Genomic DNA, 23,150 nt, shown 5'->3' with positions numbered 1-23,150 from the left:
TCTAGAAGATCCATAAAATTAGAATGTTCTGGCTTCAATTGTAGGAAGACAGAACTTTCAGTGTTAAGATGGAGGTGAGCCTGTGGTGAGCCTAAAGAATGTGTGACCAAAGGGGCAGGGATCTTTACTGCTGTATACCCAATAGGATGCATCCCTGAACCCAGGGTCAATCACTCAGGAACAAATCCACATGATTGGCTGTGAGATACAGCTTCAGACAAATTCCAATTTGGGAATGTTGTGAACCGATATGCAAAACGGTATTCTTTTAAACATACATTATTAACTAGAAGAGAATATGTAAATTTCACAAAAAACACGATAATTCTAGTGTTTTATGCAAATCCACAGAAAATGTCTGGCTTGATTCAGAAGGCACAAATACATACGCTGGTTTCCAATTTCCAAAACATTTAAATATTCCGTGAAATATTCAGCTATGAGGCTATAAAATAAACCTGGACCAAATTGATCATGGCTCCAAAGCAAACTATTTCTGATAAGATGTTTAATATTTAATGCATTTTGTAAAATTTGAAGTGAGTAACCATTTGAGTCAGATTATTATTTTTTTTTTTTTTACATTAGCAAAGTTCTATTTGTTTATGTGCACTGCAAAGACAGACGCAGGACCCATGCACAGAAAGAGAGGGAGCAAAAAAATAATAATAAAACGACCTTGAAGAGGACGTTTTCCATTGGGGAATCTGGACTGCATGAGATACACATCCCTCCAGGGAAGCACATCTGGCTAAAACACTGGTGACATGGTCCAGAATCTACAGGGTATTTTCCTGCATTGAAATGTATTATATGGGTTGCCTAAGTGTTTTTTCAAGCCACCTACAGGAGAAACTGCATGGAAAAAACAAACAAACAAACAAAAAAAATGCCGGTAAACCAAAACAACCCATGCATTTATTGGCACAATATGGTCATGAATGATACTGCATTTCAAGTTTTTTTAAGTTTTGACTGCTTTCAACTGTACGTGCAACTTTTGTTGTTTTGTGTCTTTAATTGTCAGTTTATTTATCAGGCATCTGCCAACTTTTAACAAATATTTATACATAATCATGCGATGTAATCGGACATAATTCCATGAAAACATCGGAAATAAGCAGTAATGGTTTAATGCACATATGCAATCTCATTACAATGGAATGAATGAGAAATGGTTTGGGATTTGGCAATTCTATGCAAATACCCAAATTATGCGATAATCCGTTAGGCAATTAAGTGAATTTTATTATATTATCATTAAGCTGCATTGTTTTTGCCTATTATGTGCAGATTGAACTGAGAAATAAAATTCTGAAAAATATTTAATGTTGTCACAAAGTACAAGTAAATCCAGTGACAAAAAAGGATGGTGCAAGATTTATTTTAGTAAATGTGTAAAAATCATTTAAGGTGACATTTGTGTGGATTCATTAAGTTTGGTGTGACATAAATGAAATGTATTTCAAGACATATTCCAATTCCAATACTACTATTCCTGCAAAATGACCCCTTAAAATCCTTCAGTGTAAGCTATATGCATCCCAATTCTGACACTTACAAAGTGTAACTCTTCAAAAAATACTTAAATTGTTCCAATTGTTTATTTTTGCCAAGTTTCATATTTACAGCCTACATCTCAATGAGTTTTGGTGGTCTCTTGAAGACTTTACAGGACTTCACATTCTAAATGTAGCTAAATATAGGGAGACAATGCATCAAGTTGACACTGCCAGTAAAGGTGAACTGACCACAGTTGTTGTCCTGCAAAGTCACCATCTAAGCCCTATTTTGAGCCAGGAAATACCCTGATCTAAACCTGACCATACCGGTGCTAACAGTAGACTGGAGTTCCGTGGGGTGCCACACAACTGCCTTCAGTGTTGCCCAGGAAGTGAGGACCTCAGCTGTCAGGGTCTTCCCTATTTTATTACATAATAGTGACCCCTCTGGTGACTCAAGGGGTTGCAGTCTGCCTCCACCAGCTCAGTCAGTAGTGCAGTCCTCCTACGCAAAGGCTCTGCAGCACGGCTGGTGGAAACACAGTGATGGGGTATGTAGGCTAGATGTGCCTGCTAGCCTGAGCTCTACCAAACCGATATTGAGAATACTGCAGCAATGGCGTGGGCCTTCAGAAAAACTGTGAATGGTTAAAGGTGGAGAAAAAAAAAAAACTAAAATAAGGGAAAGTTGTTCAGTGTGTTTTTTTATTTGTTTGTTAAGGACGACCCCAGAGAGAAAACATTCTACAGAAAGCCAAACTCTCATTTAAGCCCTTGTGAGAAAGGTTAAGAGTAATGAAGATCGTTTATCAGGCAGGGAGAAGCAGCAGGGCCGGGGTTGCAGGCAGCACAGCCAAGCAGGAGGTACGTACCAATGTCGTAGGCCAGGAAGTCCGAGGAGAAGCACTTGGCTCCGTTGCTGAGGGACGTGTCGTTGTGGGTGTTTCCCCCGAAGACCAGCAGGACCCCGCTGATGAGCACCGAGGAGTGGAGGTACCGGGAGAGCCCGCTCTCCCGCAGAACCGTCCTGCAGACGCAGACGCGCTTTAAGTTTTTAAAAAACAAAATCAGCGGCCAGGCGTAGGCTGCTAGGAACAAATAGCATAGGCGTAAAATACATCGATAGGCTGATGCATTTCATTCGTTAATTTGTCACATTATAGAAAGAAAGAGCTTTTTGCCCTTTAACAGAATATTGTTAGAAACAGAGTTTGTTCAATTTGCATTACTAAAATAAGTAAAACACAGTTAACGTGTGTTTGTTTTTTGTTTTTTTAAGTTTGTATTGGTAAAACATGTTTTAGGCTACATTGCGAGGTTTGAGTCTTTGAAGGAGCACCTGTTGATAAGGAACAGCCAAAACACCCAAAAGATGGCAAAAATCGCAACATCCGTGACTCCTGTGACTTCCGTGACAAACACTCAGCTTTAATCATAATTGTATGTCTGCAGTTATGGCTATGCGTGCAAAGCATCACAGCTGTGGGCCTTTGTAATCATATCAGTGTGTCTGTAATCACAGAATGTCTGTAGTCATGAGGGTCAGTACTCCCCAGGTGCAGACAGCCGGTCTCCAGGGAAACCGGAGAGGGGTGCTTATGGTCATTTCTCGGAGCAGATTTTTTTGAGTAATGCGAGAGGCACAGATGGCCTGAAGGAGAGTCACCCCAGTGCTGGTAAGAGACACCCACAGAGAGCATGACCACAAACATTCCAGGACAGCCACTCTTGCATACATCAGAGGCTTCATGGCCACCGTGAGAAAAATATGAGCAGCAGGAGCACGATCCCCGATCCTGCTGGCCTACAGCTCAATTTACAGTCACACGGTCACAGCACTCTGCATTGAAAACCAAACCCAAACTGCCCCTTATATCTACCCCTCAACCCCTGAGTCTGAGTCAGTATGCCCCTTAAATCTACCCCTCACCTGTGAGTTTTACTCTGTATGCCCCTTATATCTACCCCTCACTCACCCCTGAGTCTGACTCTAACTACCCCTTACATCTACCCCTCACCCCTGAGTCTGACTAACTACCCCTTACATCTACCCCTCACCCCTGAGTCTGACTCAGAATTCCCCTTAATCTACCCCTCACCCCTGAATCTGACTCAGAATTCCCCTTAATCTACCCCTCAGCACATCTGCAGTGAGCAGTGGGATAAATCACAAAGCACACACACAGAATTACTCTGCAACAGGGCCACCAGCGGCTAATCCAGCAGAGCCCAGCATTACAGGTCTGTTCAGGGATAAAGCTCACAGCTCAACACAACCGAGTCCAAACCAGCAAACATGGTCTTCAGGGACATGACCGCTAAGAATGTATCAAGGGCACATATGATGCCGCACTCCAGGAGCGTATAACACATCCACCAGTAAAACAGTGTGTGTGCGTGTGTGTGTATATACATAAGTGAGTATCGCAGAGTGCATGAGGTGATTTGATCAGATGTTCTGCATGAACGGTACGCAACAGCACAGCTTGGCGCTCCCGCGTTCGCGCTTAGCGATGTCAGAAGCGCTCGAGTCAGCGCAGACAGCAGCCGATCTGAAAGCAGCCGTCACGGAGAGTTTCTGTGAGCGCGGTGCGTGCGCTGAGGCGAAACCCCCGACGGTGTCTCCGCTCACAAACACTCACGTCTGAGCCCAGCCCGCACGCGCGAACGGGACGCGCGCATGCCCGTTCCACAGGGACCCCCCCCCCACACACCCCCCAAACCCGGGTTAAACACTGTCAGGTCTAATACCCACACCACCTCACGAACTAGACGACCTTCCGCTGTGCCAACACTGTTTGTGTAATGAGCCAGAAGTGGGCTTTTGGGCCTTGGAGAGCAATCCAACTTCGCAAACACAACAAGCGAGACATTTGGACTCAATTCCTTTATCAGTAAAACAACACTGATAACCGCCATTTTCCCCAACGCTGACTTACAGCCAAGGAAAACCCACATCTGCCTCAATAAAGGGCAAATGCTAAAAAATAATCATTTATATATTCTTTATATAAGGAACATTTGTAATAAAATATATGAAACTTATAAGAAGTATTAAAGGCTCTGTGGGTGAAAGTGTAGAGATGTAAATGCTAGTTTTTGAACCCTGTGTAGGAATCTCCCGTCCTCCTTTCCGTGGAACAGGTGTGAGCAGGCCTGGGTGTTACCAGGTGAACAGGCACACGCACGCTGAACAGACGGACTCTGCCCTTACTCACCACGTACGTGACCGCACCTCGTAGCGGTACAGGTCGTCAACCAAGCCGTACTTGTTGGCAGGCAGGGCCTTGTAACCTCCGTGCACGTACACGGACCGGGTCGTGCGGTCGTACACGCTGCTGTGACCGTAACCGCCCTGGGCGATGGCACCGTTTGTCTCTGGAACCGACCACGTGTTCGTCCCTGGGGACGGAGGAGACACACGTTAACACATGGGTAAATACTAATATACACAACAACACACGTGTACACCCACATGAATATGCACACACATGCACCACAAATAAACACACACGCAAACACACACACACACACACACAGATGAATATGAACACGCACACACACACACACGCGCACATACGCCCCACTGGCACAGCTGTGTCTCCTCTCTCTGTGTGACTGCTCTGCGGTTACGGTCAGAGAGGACGGTCAGAGGCAGAACGGTCTCAAACCAGCGCCAGAGCTGCGTGGCTCCAGAGGGCAGGAGGTCACGTTCGGAGCGAAGAGCGGCTCCCTCCAGGCTGAATCTGGCGCTCCGGAGAGGGTTCGGAGGGGAAAACGGGTCCATTCATCACTGTCCGAGACCTGCCCGCTCCAGTCACACCTCTTTTTAATGACCCAAAAAGAGCCCGTGTGTCCCACAATGGCTGAGTCCCCCGCGGCCGACACACGGCCAGAGCTGCCTTCACTAAGACAGCCAGTCTGAATGCAGACTGATGACAAAAACTCCACACAGAGACGCTCAGGGCCCAATCACAGGCGGAGCCATGCTTCTGTGTTCTCAGGTGCAGGAATTCAGCCTGACAGCAGCACTAAAGCCACAAACAACACACAACCTCAACACCCCTAAAACTACAAACAACCCACAACCTCAACAGCCCTAAAGCCACAAGCCCACACTCAACACCCCTTAAGCCACAAACCCACAACCTCAACACCCCTAAAGCAACAAACAGCCCACAACCTCAACACCCCTAAAGCCACAAACAACCCATAACCTCAACACGCCAAAACCACAAACAACCCACAACCTCAACACACCCAAAACCACAAACAACCCACAACCTCACTATGCCTAAAACCACAAACACACAACCTCACCATCCCTAAAAGCACAAACCTGCAACCTCACTACCCCTAAAACCACAAACAGCCCACAACCTGACCATCCCTAAAACCACAGACCACTTTTAGTTCATTGAAGAATTTGGCTCACAGGCTCATTAATTTCACATTTATTCAAAGAGCTGATTCCATGGCATAAGATTTCAAATGGGATTATTCCCGCCTCATATTGCTCCATTTGTAACGCCATCTGCACTGGTACATTTTTACATAAGTTTGGAGATTACGGGTGATAAACCAGATCTGGGGCCCTGCACTGACTATTACTTGATCCCCGTTTGCATTTTCTCTGGGACGATGGTGTACAGATTCACACTTATTAAAAATAAATTTAAAATGTGCTGACTGAATGGCGGGAAAAAAGCATATTTCTCAATTACAGTTTAATCCAGATACGAGTGCCAACCTAAACCAAAAACCATAAACCACCAGCCAATCAGCTCCAGGATTCAGTATGATTACTGAATGCAACCAACTGGCAACTAACCAGTCCCACTGCACAATCCTAGCTCATTAACCTCACATGGGACTAAAGAATGTGCATACACATACATGCACACGCAGGCACATACATGCACACGCAGGCACACACATAGGTTGTTCTTTCTTTCTTAAGCACAACGCACATAACTTTTTTTTTCTCACGGGAGAAGCCATGACCGGAACACTGTCACGCATAGCCAGCAGGGGGCGATCCTGGGCTTTGCATGACTATCACTCATTAGGATGAAGTTGGCCTTTCCTCTACATTACGCAGGCCAGCTAACATGCAGAACACCGTTTGTTCTTCTATTAATAGTTGAGGGGAAACTCTGGCCGCTGTTCACCCTGCAGAGCCCCACGCTCGGCTAGGAGCTCTACCTCAGAGAGCATGCCGACGAGCAGCCAGACTGGCTCTGGGGAGAACTGGGGCAGTACTACAACGCCATCTGCTGGCCACCTGCACTGCAACCTCAAACACACAAACGCGGCTAAAAGCAGAGCCCATGAAAGAGGCTCAATTGCCATTACAGAGGTGGGCATCAGAAGTGGCCAATCCCGGTCCTGGAGTGCCAGTGTATATGCAGGTTTTTATTTCCACCAATTACCCTGCCTAACAAGCTAGTCTGGCTGCATACACCAACACTGGTTCACCTGTGGATTAGACCACATTTTATAGAGGGAGACCAGAACAGTCTTCATATGTCATTCACAAACTTATCAAGAAACACAGCTAAGGTGTCAGACAGTGTATACATTGCAGCTGACTAATTTATTCATTAAGGCCAGAAGTTAGCATGAAAACCAGAAGCAGACACAGCCCTCTTTGCCCACATCTGTATTATGCAGATCTTTATGGATTGAATATTCCTAATTTGAAGAGCATCACAATCAGTGAACACCATTCATCCATGCGAGTTTTGCTCCCCCATAATGCATCACTGCTGACAGACGCATGCACTGTCCTAGAGCTAAGACCGAAACGAAGGCCGCACAGACAGACAGACAGGCAGACTTACGGAGGTTGTACTCCTGCACGCTGCTGACATAGCTGTAGATGGAGGAGTGGCCGAAGAAGATCACCATGACGACGTCTCCGCCGTCGAGCTCCACGACGTGGGCGGAGTGTCCCTCCACGGCGAAGAGCTGGCCGTGAACGAGCGGCGTGGGCAAGCGCTGGGACCAGGCGCGGCCGGCCAGGCTGAACACCCACAGCTCGTCCGTCACGTTCCCCGCCCCGCCCTCCAGCTTCCCCCCGAACATGTAGATCTCATCCTGCAGGGGGGGGCAGAGGACACGCACGCGTGTGAGAGAGAGGGAGGGGGGGCAGAGGACACGCACGCCTGTGAGAGAGAGGGAGGGGGGCACATACTTCGGCCTGAGGGAAGGGGGCAGGACAGGCCTGTGGGAGATAGTCACGGACATGATGAGGGGGGAGGGAGAAGCAGAGAGAGAGCGTAATACTGAGAGAGTGGGGCAGAGAGAGACAGAGGGTGAAAGTGAGGGAAAGGGAGAGTGGGAGAGTGACGGGGGAGATGGGGAGACGTAGGGGAAAGGGGAGAGAGATGGAGGGAGGAGGAGAGAGGGAAAAGGGAGAGAGGACAGGACCCTAAAGCCATCACTTTATTCCTGCCTCTATCTGGGCCTAAAGAGCTCTGTGCTGGTCGTAAAGCAGGGACCCGGGGTGCCAGCAGTCAGGCGTTTGAGTGAAAACACAAACAGCGCCCCCTGCAGCCTTTGTGATGAACACAGGGGTTCACACAGCAGCCTGCACTGTGCGCATGATGTGTGGAAGAACATACTGTACAGCCCAGCCCACAAACACCCGCAAAAAGCCTCAGCTCTCCAGTCTCAACCAGTCACCTTCACTCTGAGGACTGCCTACATTCAATATTATACTCCTTTTTACACGGAATCTTATCAAGCGCATTTCTATCCAGCAATCGTTTCTCAAATCAGGCTCATATTTTCTTACTTTTAAACTTATTTTTACAGTCTACAAGAGCAGTCTTTAAATCTCCTACATGCATATGGTAGTATAGCTACAGTACAGATTGTGAAACTCCACAATTATGAATGTGACTGCACCTCAGCTTGTCCGACGCAAAACAGATTTTACTCTTTCTGCAAAAGGTAATTGTTGCAAACGGAATGCAGCAGGTTACACAAGTGCTAATCTGAAAACACGTGTAACACCGAGTTATGAATAATAGAGCCTATTATGCCCAGTGGTGCATCGGAAGGCCTCTCTCCTGCAGAACAGCAGCAGCCAGCGAGCACAGCTTTGATTTACTGCAGAGGCTGACGGTTATTCCGCAGAATAAAACTATTAGAGGGGGCTGGAGACTCCCTACGCAGGCACTTGAAGGGGAAAAGATGGAGTTGGCTGCATTCTCGGATTTAGCGGAACATGGCCGCTGTGATGTGGTGTTCCTCCAGCCTCCCTGCAGCGGGGGAGATTAAATTCTGTCTAAGACGACACGCGGTGCTCAGCGTCTCCCAACACCTAGCGCGCGCGCACACACACACACACGCGCGCATACAGACACACACACACGCAGACACACACACACACACACACACACACGCAGCGCTACACCAACACACACACCCCACACACACACGCACACACACGCGCACACACACACGCATACACACACACACACACACGCAGGCATTCCCAGTCAACAGCGCTTCAAACCTGCCTAATCTCTTCCTTCCATGTCTGCATGAGTTCTTTAAAAAAAGAAAAAAAAAAGATGAGAAATGCACATTCAGACTTTCACTCCCCCCCCACACCTGCGCCCAAACGCTGCGGCTTCCCTGCAGCTCCGAGCGCACAGGTGGGGGAAAGTGACAGACGCACAGCTGCCCAGGAGCGCCCCCTGCTGCCACGCTGCCTCCGAGCGCTCCTCTAATGACAGAGCCCTGTGGTGTCGGTCCTGTGGCGATCGTGCGTGCTGTCGACGCGGTCTCTGCAGTTGTTTTTGTTGTTTATCTGTTTCAAACGGGGAGCGAGTACGGTGCCTTTCCCCCTGAAAGAGACACTCAATTTGACTGGATTACATAACGCCCCGATTACCATAGACGTCTGTAAAGTGGCTGGTGGTGTTTTGTTGGCTTTGGTGAGAGCCACTGCAGGCGTCCAGTAAAACTACCCACAATAGACAATTCAAAAGGGTGGAATATAACTGTAGTTTGACAGTTTTTCCAAAATAAATAGATTTTTTCCAATTTACAATTTTATTTATTTATTTTTTTCCTCTTTTTTTTTTACTTTTCAAAACAAATCCCAATAAAGTCCCAGATTTGCCCCACTAAATAAAACAGCAAAACGGATTTTTCCAGTGACGTACACTACATCCACTTTCCTGAGACCGAAAATCTATTTTTACTCCTCCATCTCCACCATAAAAAAAACCTACAAGACTGACCTTTTCCTGGATACAACTTCATAAAGGAGCATTGGATGCAGGTGTTAAAGGGAGAGGTCGATGTTCTGTGCTGCAGTGCACAGAGCTGAATGTTGAACTCTACCAGGTGAAAACTCCAGGTGAGTCCACCAGAGGGCGATTAGCAACGTGTGCAGCGCAGTCCAAAGGGCGGCTAACTTTCAAACCATACGTGAACCCTCCCCACGCAGCTGGGATCCCCCATGGTTCTTTCTACACCATGAGCCTGTGTCCAACAACAACCACCTCTGCTTTCCTGCTGTCTCAGTAAAAATATACATTATAGTAAAAATATGCTGAAATATACAATAAACATATGTAAGGACAGCAGACTGTTCGTCTCCAGATTACTCCATGTACAAACTGAAAGACGACTTTGGCATTCGGGGGAGTTTGGGGGGGAGGGGGGATTTACAGGGGTGGAGGATGTAAGACGTTTGGGGGAAAGGGGTTTGGGCTCAAAAAAGTAAAAATGGAAATGTGGGTGTGACAAAACAGTAACTCCAGATACCATGAGAGAGAAAATTTTAAACAAAAATTAGCCACTGAATTGAGAGAACAGCACCCCTTACTTGTTAAAGTTACATGCTCAGTATATCTAACTGAAAGCAAATATCTCTGGGAAAAACAGAACGTTTGAAATAAAATCATTCCCTCAGGTGACCTGCGAGCTTTATCTGACTTTCTGATGCCCCACATGCATCCTACCAGACCCATAATCCACCTGCACCTGCGTACTTTATCAGCAGTAAAGCTCCACAGCTCAAAATGTGAGACATCAGCTCAACACCGCCCTCTAGTGCAGGAGAGGACATAGCACAGGAGGTAAGAGCAGATGAGGAAACGCAGATATGAGATGAATTCAGTCCTCCGCCTGCCATTTGGACCATTCAGCAAGCATTCATTTTAAATGTAAACACACAGTTTGACCTTTCCCCAGCTCTTATTTTCCATCTTAGATCGATTGAGATGGAAAATAATTTCTAAAAAACACCTTCTGAAATATTGCATTAGAGCTGAACTGCCAAACAACTACATTAAGGGCAAAAATGGGACAATATTTTTGCATATTTATGGAAATATATTTCTGGGGAAATGAAGAAAACATTTGCTTGCTACAGTTTTACTGTAACTGTACATCTGTTTGTCAAACATTTCCAAACCCCAAACAGCACTGACGAAAATTCAATTTCTTTTCAGACTAACGGAATCAGAAAATATAATGCTTTCTGTGCACGTTCAAATCCACCAAACAAAAGAGCCATCTGAAGTTCCATCGGAAAAAAGCCTTAGACACTGCAGTTCCTAAACTCAGAGGAATCTCACTGCCTGCCAAGCACAAGACGGAACAAATCGACCAATCAAAACACACCATGAAAGACACCCACTTTTTTATTCTTTTTTTTGTTTGTTTGTTTCCCCCCCATTATAACTGTAGCATGCTGAACATGAAACAGATTCTCCAGCCCCTACCACCCCTTTACCCTCATACCATGACCAAGCTCCCAAAGAACAGGGGTGCAGAAAGCCCTGGAGCTTGGGCAGGGGGAGGAATCTGCCCTGAATGTAGGCCAGTGAAAGTCACCATATGTGAGACCCCCCCCCCTCCCCCCAACCACCGCCAATAAAAGGAATGTCCAGGGATAAAATCCGCTTAACAAAATCTGTCCCCACACCCCCTCCTTTGACAGCAGTCCTGAGGCCCAAAACATGGTTACATCCTCTCTGTGAGCCTGTGCACCCTCCCCCCCCCATCACAGAATGAGACAGGGCTAGGAATCAGAATCAGACACACGGCCATCTGTCCCAGCTCAGTCCACATCATCGGGAACGAGGGAGAACACCAGAAAAGGAGACGTGTGAAATGAAATGAGAGGCTGAGCTTTATTTATTTTTTCTCCCTAAACCTAGTCATGCATGAAAAAACAGCAAACCCAAACAGCCGTGAGCGGGTGCATCGGGGATATTTTTCCGAACACAGGTAATTAAACCGCTCTGGTTTGGCAAATGCGCGACGATGAAACAGTCATTTTGACCATCGCTCTCTCAAACTACAAGCGTGTGGAAACAGCGGGCTGCTCTGAAGAACAGCCAGCTTTCACACAGCGTAGCAGCGTTCAGAAGCACAGCGGCGAAGGTGGCGGCGGGGCAGCCGGGCCCCACCGGGGCAGCCGGGCCCCACCGGGGCAGCCGGGCCCCACCGGGGCAGCCGGGCCACAGCGGGGCAGCCGGGCCACAGCGGGGCAGCCGGGCCACAGCGGGGCAGCCGGGCCCCACCGGGGCGAATGAAGGTGGCAGCGGGGCAGCCGGGCCACAGCGGGGCAGCCGGGCCCCACCGGGGCGAATGAAGGTGGCAGCGGGCAGCCGGGCCACAGCGGGGCAGCCGGGCCACAGTGGGGCAGCCGGGCCACAGCGGGGTGCGGTTCCCCCCAGGGTTCATACCTGATACAGGGCCAGGGAGTGGCCGTACCGCGGCAGAGGCCCGTTTTTGATCGGCACCACGTTCCAGATGCTGCTCTCAAGGTTATAACTGCAGAGAGAGAGACAGACAGGGGGGGGAGGGAGAGAGAGAGAGAGACAGAATTAAAGGGAATTCATAAACAAAATTACAAGGTTCTCAAGGTTATAACTGCAGAGAGAGAGAGAGAGAGAGTCAATTCCACACCCCTACATGGCATTCAGGGATGACTTAAGGGCAAAAAGGGGAGGGTCTACTGAGAGAAACACACAGACCTGCACACATTCACAAACAGACAAGCATAAGACAAACAGACTCACCAAGAGAGGCCCATAATACAGAGCTACTGACAGCAGTCTTAAAGAGAATTCCACAAGCAGACATACACAAAGTACACATCACAGGCCAACTCATGAAGGGAGAAACAGACAGCCAGAGAAAATCACACTCCTGAAAAAATCTCTCACAAACACCGAGAGAGCAGGATGACAAACATCTTTTTAATGAACGAGGGGATAGGGAGGCCTCGCTCTGTATCGTCGCGAATCCTGTTAATCCCAAAATCCACAATTAATAAAATGGCGTGCTGTTCAGGACTCACCAAAGCTAAGCTTTCATTTTTCTGCCTTGGTTACAAGCTTCAGACAGACCGCAGGTAAGATTTCATTTTATTTGTGACACAAGAACTATATGTGATTCAGTCAGTTTAGCACCATGGGTAGGGGATCACGTAAATATGTAACTCTCTACACCAGCCCTAGCTGAAGCGGCTGGAGACTAGGGCACAGAAACAGGGTCCACTGACCCAGCAGCCTCACTATGGCCCAGACACACAACAGGTGGGGGGGGAAGGTAAGCCATCCCCATAAAAATTTTTTAATGAATCTAGGTTAAGTGAAGTGAACGGAGTGAAACAATTTACGGCTGTAATGTTGTATGTGCATATTCGGGAGCGACTGCATGACTTCAGACTGAAGGTTAATGGGCGTGACCTAACCGAGCCTCCGCTCCCCGCCTCTCCAGAGGCCACAGGCTGCATTACAGACGGCAGCACACTCACGTCAGCACCATCTGGAAAGAGCTGTAGTTGAAGGTGTAGCCCCCGATGACCCACATCAGCTTCCCGTGCACCACGGCCTTGTGGGACGCTCGCCCCACCGACGGGCTGAAGGGCTTCGTGTTGGGCAACACCCAGAAGGACTCCGTGGACGGGACAGTCAGAGAGCAGTCTGGACCTAGAGAAAGAGAGAGAGAGGTGTAGTGAGATGCATTAAAAGAGTGAACAGGACAGGAAAGAAAGAGATGAGGGGTGGGAAAGAGAGGAAACTGGGGCAGTAAAGGACAGGAAAGATCGGACATCACATGAACCTGTAGCTAAATGGTTATTTTGAAGAATACATGTGAAGTGATGAACAATTGCTTCTTCATTCCATACTGTGGCACTATTAGCTAACAGTCTGATTCTTGTTAAGATGCTACCATCTGCTGGCCAAAGATGACATGATACCCAGGAACAAAAAACAGTGTATTACATTAAACGATGGGCAATGCCATTTAAAAACCAACGAGAAGGTTTGATTAGAGTACAGAGCTCAGAGATTGCCAGTGTAAAAGTGCAACCTACAGGAGAGCCCTGCTTGCACAAGACACTACGTGCAATGGCCTGAAACTCAGCCTACTGCCTCACACAGGCAGCCAATAGTCCAGAGTAAGCATACACGCAGTTCTTACCATTTCAATCAGTTCTCAAAATACACAGCTCACAGGAATGTCTGCATTCCACTATTGAATTGTGTTGATTCTGTGCATTAATAAAGTGCAATCTGTTAGAAATGATCACTGATAAAAGTTCTGTTCATCACCAAAGCTTACACAAAATGGCAGGAATTGGGGTATTCGGGGGGTCTAGAAAATGGAAATATTAATCATGAACACAAATATCAGTTTTTACACCATGACAGTAAGTCTTTCTTTGAGCTAGCTGATAGCACGGAAATCTATTACAACAAGACCAGGTCAAAACCTAGTATATGGCTGGACCAAACCGGCTGACTAATGGTGTAACTTCATCAGTCAGTCACAGACATGTGCGGTGTAACTTTATCACTCACTCAGTCACTCACTCAGTCACAGACATTCGCATTTGTATGGCTGGCCCCGCTAATGCGGCCCAGGCAAAAATGTATTACATTGATTGATAGATCTTGTGCAGCAGTGGGAAACAACTGAAATAAGATGCATAGCAAGAGTAACAAGCCATTCGGTTGTCATTAACATCTCTAAATATATAAAACATCCCTCAAACATAAAACACTGTCTGGGCTAATTTAAAACATGTACTAAAACTGTAATGATAAAAAATCATCAGGAAGGCAAACTATCCCTTTTAATCACTGCAGATGACTTTGATACTAGCAGTCCACCACTGGATGGCAGGCTTGCTGCATTTAACTCGTGTGCTCAGTGCACTGCCGCACCACCAGTGACACACTTATGAGTAGGTCCAATAGAAACCTACAGTTAAAAAAGCTGGCCTCCCCACACAATGAACCCACTACACTCTCTTCAAGACTGTTCCTAAACAATCCTCCCTCTGAAATGCATTCATTATCTAATTGCGACAAGCAAAGAGCCTATACACGTGAACTAACTGAAGTAAATGCCTAATGGCACTTTACGCTGAAATTGTTCTACTCAACAGAAGGAAAAGATAATACGCCCAATTAAAACAGAAGAATACTGCTTATTTATCAGGTACAAAAAACCCTTCCTGCTTTCAGGCATTCAGGGGCTGGTTTGAAAAAAGCTTTTTTAACTGCATTAATAATATGACACAGTTAAAGGGCTTTTTCTAATTAATCCGTGATGGTATAATTGGTCACATCTGCACCATTTTCTCTAATAATTTCTGATTGAGGTGCCTACAGAGAAGCCTGAAGGATCGGCATGGCTCTCGAGTTACAGTTAGTAATTTCTAAGGATCCTGTATATGCAATATTGGTATGACCTTATCAGGACGGTATACTTCCCCCCCCCCCCACCAGTAAAACACACACGAGACATAATTTGTAGAAGCTTATAGAGATCAGATATATGACAGTCTGTGCACAGCTATATGGGTCTATATTCTCTGAGGTGCTGGCGACAGCAGTAACCCAATTTGTGGAAGGTTTTCCACAGCAGAAAGTGCAGGTGTGCACATTTTCTCTTAAATGATGAGTTGTGAGAGACTGCTGGGTTCCAGTGTGCTGACAGTGATCAAATCACACAGTCTGAGGAGACTGTGGAGACAGCGCACTCAAACAAAGAACAAATGAATGCACATCCACACATAACATAGACAGACACACAGACAGACAGACACACACACAGGCACGCACACAGACAGACACACACACAGACACGCACACAGACACAGACACAGACACAGAGAGACACACACACACACACACACACACGCAGCCTGTGGTGAGCATTATCAGTGTACTCAGAGGGGCGTGTGGGACGTGCCGGGCGCGGCCCCCACCTTGCCAGCTGTCGTTGCAGACGCAGAGCTTCTCGCCGGTCAGGTCGCAGTAGCCGTGGTCGGGGCTGCCGCAGTTGTTCCTGCAGTACGGGATGTCGCAGGCCTCCCCCTTCCAGTACTTATCGCACTCGCAGTACACCCTGCTGGAGACCGAGTTCCCCGTGCTGCACTTCCCGTGGCCCGAGCAGTTGTTGGGGCAGGAGTTTATCCTGCGGACACACGCAAGGCCAGGGGACAGCGGCAGGGTCACACCACAACGAGAGGACAGGGAGGAGGAGGAGGATTATAACAGCGATGGTGATGTGAAGGTTAAAAAGGTATTCTGACAAACAGGTGCCATTCTCAGAGAGGGCGGAGCCCGGCGGCCAGAGCCGCCACACGCTCTGAACAGCAATGGTGTGCTGCCATGGCAACCATTGTTCTCCTTTCGGCATGAGATTGTAAGGAGAAGGGAGAAATCCATACCAGGGCTGCACAGGCACACGTTTGTGCAGACTCCAGCTTACTCAATGCACACACAGGCACACGTTTGTGCAGGCTCCAGCTTACTCAATGCATACACAGGCACACGTTTGTGCAGGCTCCAGCTTACTCAATGCATCCACGTTTGTAAATGCATTTGCATTCAGTCATTTGGGGAAAGCTTCTGTCCAAAGCCAGTCCCAAAACCATTACAGAAAACACCCAACACCAAGCAGACAGTAGACTATAAAAGTAGACCGTAATGCCATTTGAAATCTGTGAAAACAAGATCAGACTGACTACATGCTATACAACTGCGTGAAATGAGATTAGTGCATGCAGTCTTGGTATAGTTCCCTTGGTTCTAATTAATACTGCATAAAACATAACTGATCTGCAAATGAATCAATATGCAATATCTAAACATCAGAATCCCTATTTTGGTTGATGGGGGCGTGACTATCACTATGCTTCGTTGGCACCAAGAAGCTCATTGGACAGACACATGTACACGAGCTTCAACTGGAGGGGAGGTAAATTAATTGATGGAATTGAATTAAGAATACATTTCCCCTCAATCACATTAACCTGGCTGTCCATCCAATTATAAGGGCCCATCTGTATATATCCAATTAAGCTCAAGTGTGTCTGTCTGTCTGTCCAATTTCACACAGATGTTTGACTGTCCGATTATGCTCTTCTGTCTGATTATTAAAGCCTGTCTGTACCACTCAGACACGCAGGTGTATGTTGGTTTATGCTTTCTTGGTCGCCACATCACACACGCAGTCCCTGTTGACCTTGAACATCGTTCTGTAAGTAAAACTGCTCTTAGGAGTGTCACAGATGTGGTACCACAAAGAGTAATTTCAGAAATAAGACCAAAAATGTCAAAGACCGAAAGTAGCAAGGAGGAGGAAAAACCGCAACCTACCAAGAGTTAAAGAGAACACAATGTTTATTACGACTTGTGAATGTTCAGAAGTTTAAAAAAGTACATCTCTGACCGGAGCATTGCACAGGCACTGATGAGCACAGGGTACTCACGAGTAGAAGATGCTGAACCCAGTCAGGTTATACGCAGCGTCGCTGAAGAAGTGCAGGAGGGCGTATCCTGAGGTGGTGACAACCTCCGGCACAGTTTCATTGCCCCGGACTTCTGGAACGATGAGACCACTGCGCGCACACACACACACACACACACACATATTAGAACAGCATTAAAATACCGCACGGCATTCTGGGTAACACTCTTCACACAGTTTCCTTGGCAACGCTGAAAACCACAGCGATAGAAATGCGATGCGGTAGAGGGGTCTGTTCTTCCAGGTCAGTGGAAGCAGTGGAGAAGCGTGTTTCTGATCTTCCAGAAGACAGCTAGCCTTTCATTCACCTGACATTCAGACCTAGCAGGGCTCCACAGAACACAGAGTTTCATCTTTCTTCTCAGGGTCACACGTCCACACGCATCACAAGATAAGATCTCTGACCTCACTCAATGCCGCTAAAGGACTAATCTTATTTATGTGCCATACTGTGGCTAACGTGCAGTAGCCAAGATCTCGGGGACATTTAACTGTTCACGGTCTTCCTCCCATGTTGGGTTTCAGAAACCATGTGATCCCATCCACACAGAAGTGGCTGAACCACGCAGCTAAAAACCATGAACACTTACACTTGCAACACGAGAAAACTAGAGCAGCTAGCCGCAAAATCCCTCTCCTGACATGTTCTTAGGAGATCTACTTTTCTGTTACAGACTGAACTCAGTCCTGGGGGATCATAAGTGCCATGCAGCCCATGCAAATATAGACCTGAATACATTACAGGACGGTACGGCAATTCATTACAAATGAAAGATAAGTGAATTAATGATTTGACGGATCTCTAAACACCATGGGGATTTTCACAAATAGATCAAACATGGAATAGCTAGCTGCGAGCAATTACAACTATTAGAGCTCCTTACACCCGAGCTAATTAGAGGCAAGATGAAAGTAACAATGTCTCAGTCTTCCCACCAATTCAAAACAAATGGAAACTCTTTCACGTCCACATATGAGTATAGCCAACACTGAGTCATTCTCACAATGTTGAGATTACCTGGCGGACTGATTCACAAGTTACTAGTACAAGGTGGACTGACTGACTGACTGGCTCAATATACATATCCTCATTTTTCTAAACTGACCCTAGACCAGCTCTCCTACTGTGAGACAGTCTGTGTATATGGACCCTGGACTGCAGACCAGCTGCTTTACTCATTCATAACACACAGGAGTTACCAGAGCCACGGCGGTTGCCAACCACTCACCTGAACACAGCGATTAAAGGTGCATATAGGGAGTCTCCATCGTAGACGTACATATGATCCCAGCTACACTCCGTGGCAAAATGGTTAAACCGTAACCTCAGAACAGCATTGGGGCTGTAATAAAAACAAAAAGGAAATCTCATTTAGATCATAAACCCAAGGGGCTGAAAGCTTTGCTTTGTGTTGCCGCGAAATCTTGACGCTCGAGTGCGATAACACTCACTTTCCATCAAACAGATAAATGTAATCTAACATTATCAGCCCATGAAAACTCCCCAAGGGTGCGGAATAAAGCCACTATCAGGCCACCGCACTGCAAAATCCCACAAACAATGTCATTATCAACAAGGTTGTGGGTTCAGCTCCAGGGTCCTCCAGGGTGTGTGTGTGTGTGTGAGATTATGTGGAAAAAATGGAGATTTCTTATCATCAGTATCGCCACTGTTCTGTCATCTCTTTCACATTGAGCATTATTTTGGCATTAACGCAGTCCCACAGATACTGTAATAACTGCCATCCATAAGGTCAGACACTCCAGAAAACTCTGCTCCTCTGGGACTCAACTTGTCAGCTATAGCACTGCTGTCACTCAAAAGGAGAGCTCCGTCTGACATTCCATTAAGAACGGCACCAAACCCATTACAATCACGTTTACGTGGCAACCTGCGCCAATGTTTCATTTGCGTTTTTCTCCCGACGTGGGTCAAAAGGGCCCACATGGGTTACACACAATATTCCTTCCACAATCTGAGAAAGGAACCAAGCTGCATCACATGGTTTTCTCAACATGAAAGTATGTCGCTGATTCATGCATTCATGCACTGTGATGTGTATTATTATGATAGAGTGATGGACAGGAGAGAAGAGGAAAGAGAAGGAGGCGGACTCACTAGCCCTCGATGAGCCAGGTACACTTGGTCTTGTACTTGTAGTTGATTGGTCCGTCTGTAAGGTAGCCTGAAGGTTCTGTCAGCCTGTGGATAGAGATAGAGGGAGAGGGAGAGAAAGTGAGATGGAGAGAAAGAGAAGAAGAGGGGGCAGAGAGATGGTGAGGATCAGAACAGTCATTCCTGTTAAAATAATGTGCAATGCCGCAGAGCAGGGCATTGCAGAGCCAAGCACTCCCACACAGGTAATGCTTCACACACGCACGCACACACACACGCACACAGCACTGTGTGGACATCACTGAAACAAAGCACCATGACTCACTCTCACTCTCACACCCCCACGCACACACACGCACACACACACACAACAGCACTGTGAGGACATCACTGACACAAAGTACCATGACTCCCTCTCACTCACTGTCTCTCACACATGCACACAGGCACACACACACACACACAGGCACGCACACACGTGCACACACACACACACACACTCACACACAGCACTGTGAGGACATCACTGATACAAAGCACCATGACTCACTCTCACACACACACACAGCACTGTGAGGACATCACTTAAACAAAGCACCATGACTCACTCTCACTCACACACCCCCACGTGCACACACACACACAAACTCAGCACTGTGAGGACATCACTGAAACATGCCACCACAACACTCACACACACACATGCACACACACAGCACTGTGCAGACATCATCACAAAGCACCACAACACTCTCTCTCATAAGCCGCGTTTCCACCGCAGGAACTATACCCCGGAACTAGGAACCTTTTGAGGAACTCAGTGCGTTTCCACCGCAGGAACTAGGGTCTAAATTTAGTTCTGGGGGCTTTGTTTTACCCCCCAAAACGTTCCTGCTCGGGGTAGTACTTTCCGAAAGTACAGGAACCTTTGGGTGGAGCTTGCAGCGCTGAACATTTCTGATTGGTCGAGTACTCGTAGCATTTGTGTTGTATTTATTTTCCGCCATTACCCGCCATGTTTGAAAATATGCAGCGGCAAACCAATTTATTTTCATAATAACTTCAAATCAAACTTGTATGTTATGCGGCGCAGTAGCCTACTTTTGGTTATAGCCTGTCAACGTCTTGGAATTATAACGTGTGCTCTTCTGCTCTTTTCTTGCTTTAGTATTCGTTTTATAAAATGCTAAGCATTCGTGCTGGGACAGCATATTACGTAGGCTACCAAAACATTCAAACGGATTAATTCGGTTGCTGAATATTTTCTTCCGGATTTCCTTTGTTAGCCCGTTGTAATTGACTCAAAACGTTTGATACAGTTATGTGAGGTATGCGGTAGTTCTGCATAATTAACATTGGTGATACAGTACAAGCAAACTGAAAATCACCTTCCGCACTTTTTATCCGGGTAAAATAACAGGTTAATTCTAGTAATCTTCCCTTTAGCTTTTTCAGACTGCCGTAATTTTACTCAATTTTACTGCCATTTTTCAATTCCACGAAAAGACCAGGAAGACTATGGACTAATTTATGGTGCATGGTTCGCATCTGGAGGGCACACTTCGCTGCTCGGCTAGCAGTAACTTCGAAGGAAAGCAAACGGTGGCTGTACCACTACTCATTTACATTTTCACGCAAGTCCGAGTTTTCGTTCTATTCTTGTCATTTTGCGATTAGCCTATATGGAATTGACGACGAGAAAGTAATAAAACAGCAAATTGTTTACAACGTGTGCATGTTTTCTGCTGTTAATGAATGTGTTTGAGAGGATATATGAAAATCAATAAATACAAAAGTAACCATATAGTCATTGTTGGTAACCCGTTGTATATAAGTGGAATAAACCCCTCCGGGCTGTCCCGGTTATTAGAAAATAATGTAGGCTACTTCGGTGGTAGTATGGGGTCACAGAAGAAATCATATGACAGATGGACCGACGGCAACGTCAGTGGGCTAATTTGCCTAATCTTCGCGGTACTTTAGACCCCGGTGGAAACGCAGACAACCATTGGCTGAAGGAACCTTTTAGTTCCTGGTAAAGTAGTTCCTGGGACTGAAAGTTCCGGGTAATTTTGGTGGAAACGCGGCTATACACTCATGTGGGGCGACACAGCTCAGGAGGTAAGAGCGCTTGTCTGGCAGTCGGAGGGTTGCCGGTTCGATCCCCCACCCGGGGCATGTCGAAGTGTCCCTGAGCAAGACACCTAACCCCTAATTGCTCTGGTGAATTCGAAGCATCAATTGTAAAGTGCTTTGGATAAAAGCTATATAAATGCAGTCCATTTACCATACACACACGCACACACACGCATACACACAGCACTGTGCAGACATCACTGAAACGAAGCACCACAACACTCTCTCTCACATACATAGCGATACATGTATAAGGCACCCCTGTTCTACACGCTATAAAAGTGTTATAAGCTGAACGCTACAGTTTGAGTCAGGGCAGCTCAGCCAGCCGTGTCCTGCCCAGCCCAGCTGTGGGAGGTGATTAGTTTACTCTGAGGAAAATGAGCACTTAAGTTGAAAGAGGCCACCCAGGTCACCACTGCACAAGAGGCCCCTAAAAACTCAAAGTGAACGTTAACTACAGATCACTGGGCAACAGTGTCGAATCATTGACATTTAATTAATCTCTCCTGAAACACTCACCATTTGCGCCATTCTTGTTATTCCTGAGTTCTATTGTTTACATTCAGGGTCTATTGTTTGCATGAAAATAATTATAATTTAGCCCGTGACATTAACGCATTTCAGGAGCTAATTAGAGAAGCTAAAGCAATCGGGCTACCAGACCACTCTCAACAAGTGTAAAAGAGCCAATATCTCACAATGTAGCTACCAAGAGACAGGTAAGCTTCTTAATGTGTGTGGGATGACGCATGCCTCGCCAAACCTAATTTCACCTGCAGCAATGCATTTCTGACAGATGAGGCAGTCACACGGTGAATCCCCACCAGAATCCTGAAGGTTATAGCACAAACCTGCTACTGCGACTACGACTGCTCTGCCAGGTAGGTAAAAAACGCACTCTAAATCCAGAATGTTCGAATCACCAAACGACGCCAGACAAGAACAATCGCACCGACATAGGCCAGAATGTACGAAGGGAAAGGGTTGCTTGGCAACAGCTGAGGGAGTGTAGACAACAGCACTGCTTGAGATGGAAAGAGACTGTATATTTTTAAAACCAAGAAAAAACCACAAAACAGTGCAGATGGTAAGTCAATATGGGCTCAATCTGAACCAGCAGGGTTGAGGTGAATATTCTACTCTTCAGGTTATCGACACATCACTGAAAATAAATGGAAATTTTCACTCTCTACCTATGAAAACTTCATACATATAATGTTAACACTCAAATTATCACCATGCAATTTACTATAAGAAAAAAGCTGTGAATAAGTCAGATTCCTGACAATTCCAGTTAAATGGATTTACAGCTTTACAGGACTCTCCCAGCACAGGCAGGTTTAGAGGACTGCAGAAATAACATCCAGCCTTCTACAGATTAAACATCTGCCATTCCAGTCCGACATCGCCAAAGAGCACACGTGAGGCATGTGACATGTGCATGTGCCCATTACTGGAAGTATACGTGTGTGTGTGTGTTTATGTGAGTGTGAGAGAGATTGAGAGACAGAAAATGTGTGCGCGCATGTGTGTGTTTAAGTGAGTGTGTTTGTGTGTGAGAGATTGTGAGACAGAGAGAGAATGTG

At 46.6% G+C, this 23,150-nt stretch overlaps 1 protein-coding gene across 7 annotated transcripts in view; it reads right to left on the bottom strand.

Moving 5' to 3' along the window:
• LOC135245161 (attractin-like protein 1) overlaps window positions 1–23,150 on the bottom strand; it is a 194,026-nt gene that overhangs the window by 155,965 nt on the left and 14,911 nt on the right. For 6 of the 7 annotated variants that reach the window (XM_064318051.1, XM_064318054.1, XM_064318055.1 and 3 more), the window contains exons 2-10: window positions 19,429–19,512; window positions 18,539–18,652; window positions 17,272–17,400; window positions 15,763–15,971; window positions 13,297–13,471; window positions 12,221–12,308; window positions 7,346–7,601; window positions 4,721–4,904; window positions 2,375–2,529 (exon numbers count right to left, since the gene is read on the bottom strand). In XM_064318051.1, coding sequence (XP_064174121.1) covers window positions 2,375–2,529; window positions 4,721–4,904; window positions 7,346–7,601; window positions 12,221–12,308; window positions 13,297–13,471; window positions 15,763–15,971; window positions 17,272–17,400; window positions 18,539–18,652; window positions 19,429–19,512 — 1,394 coding nt within the window. Of the gene's footprint in view, window positions 1–1,419; window positions 2,032–2,374; window positions 2,530–4,720; window positions 4,905–7,345; window positions 7,602–12,220; window positions 12,309–13,296; window positions 13,472–15,762; window positions 15,972–17,271; window positions 17,401–18,538; window positions 18,653–19,428; window positions 19,513–23,150 lie in introns of those variants that run through there. The other variant, XM_064318056.1, reaches the window with a different exon arrangement.

Source organism: Anguilla rostrata, chromosome 18, assembly GCF_018555375.3.
Source record: "Anguilla rostrata isolate EN2019 chromosome 18, ASM1855537v3, whole genome shotgun sequence".
Taxonomy (NCBI): Eukaryota; Metazoa; Chordata; class Actinopteri; order Anguilliformes; family Anguillidae; genus Anguilla; species Anguilla rostrata.
The sequence above is the reverse complement of the archived record's forward strand: the minus strand, read 5'-3'. Positions and strand labels throughout refer to the sequence as shown.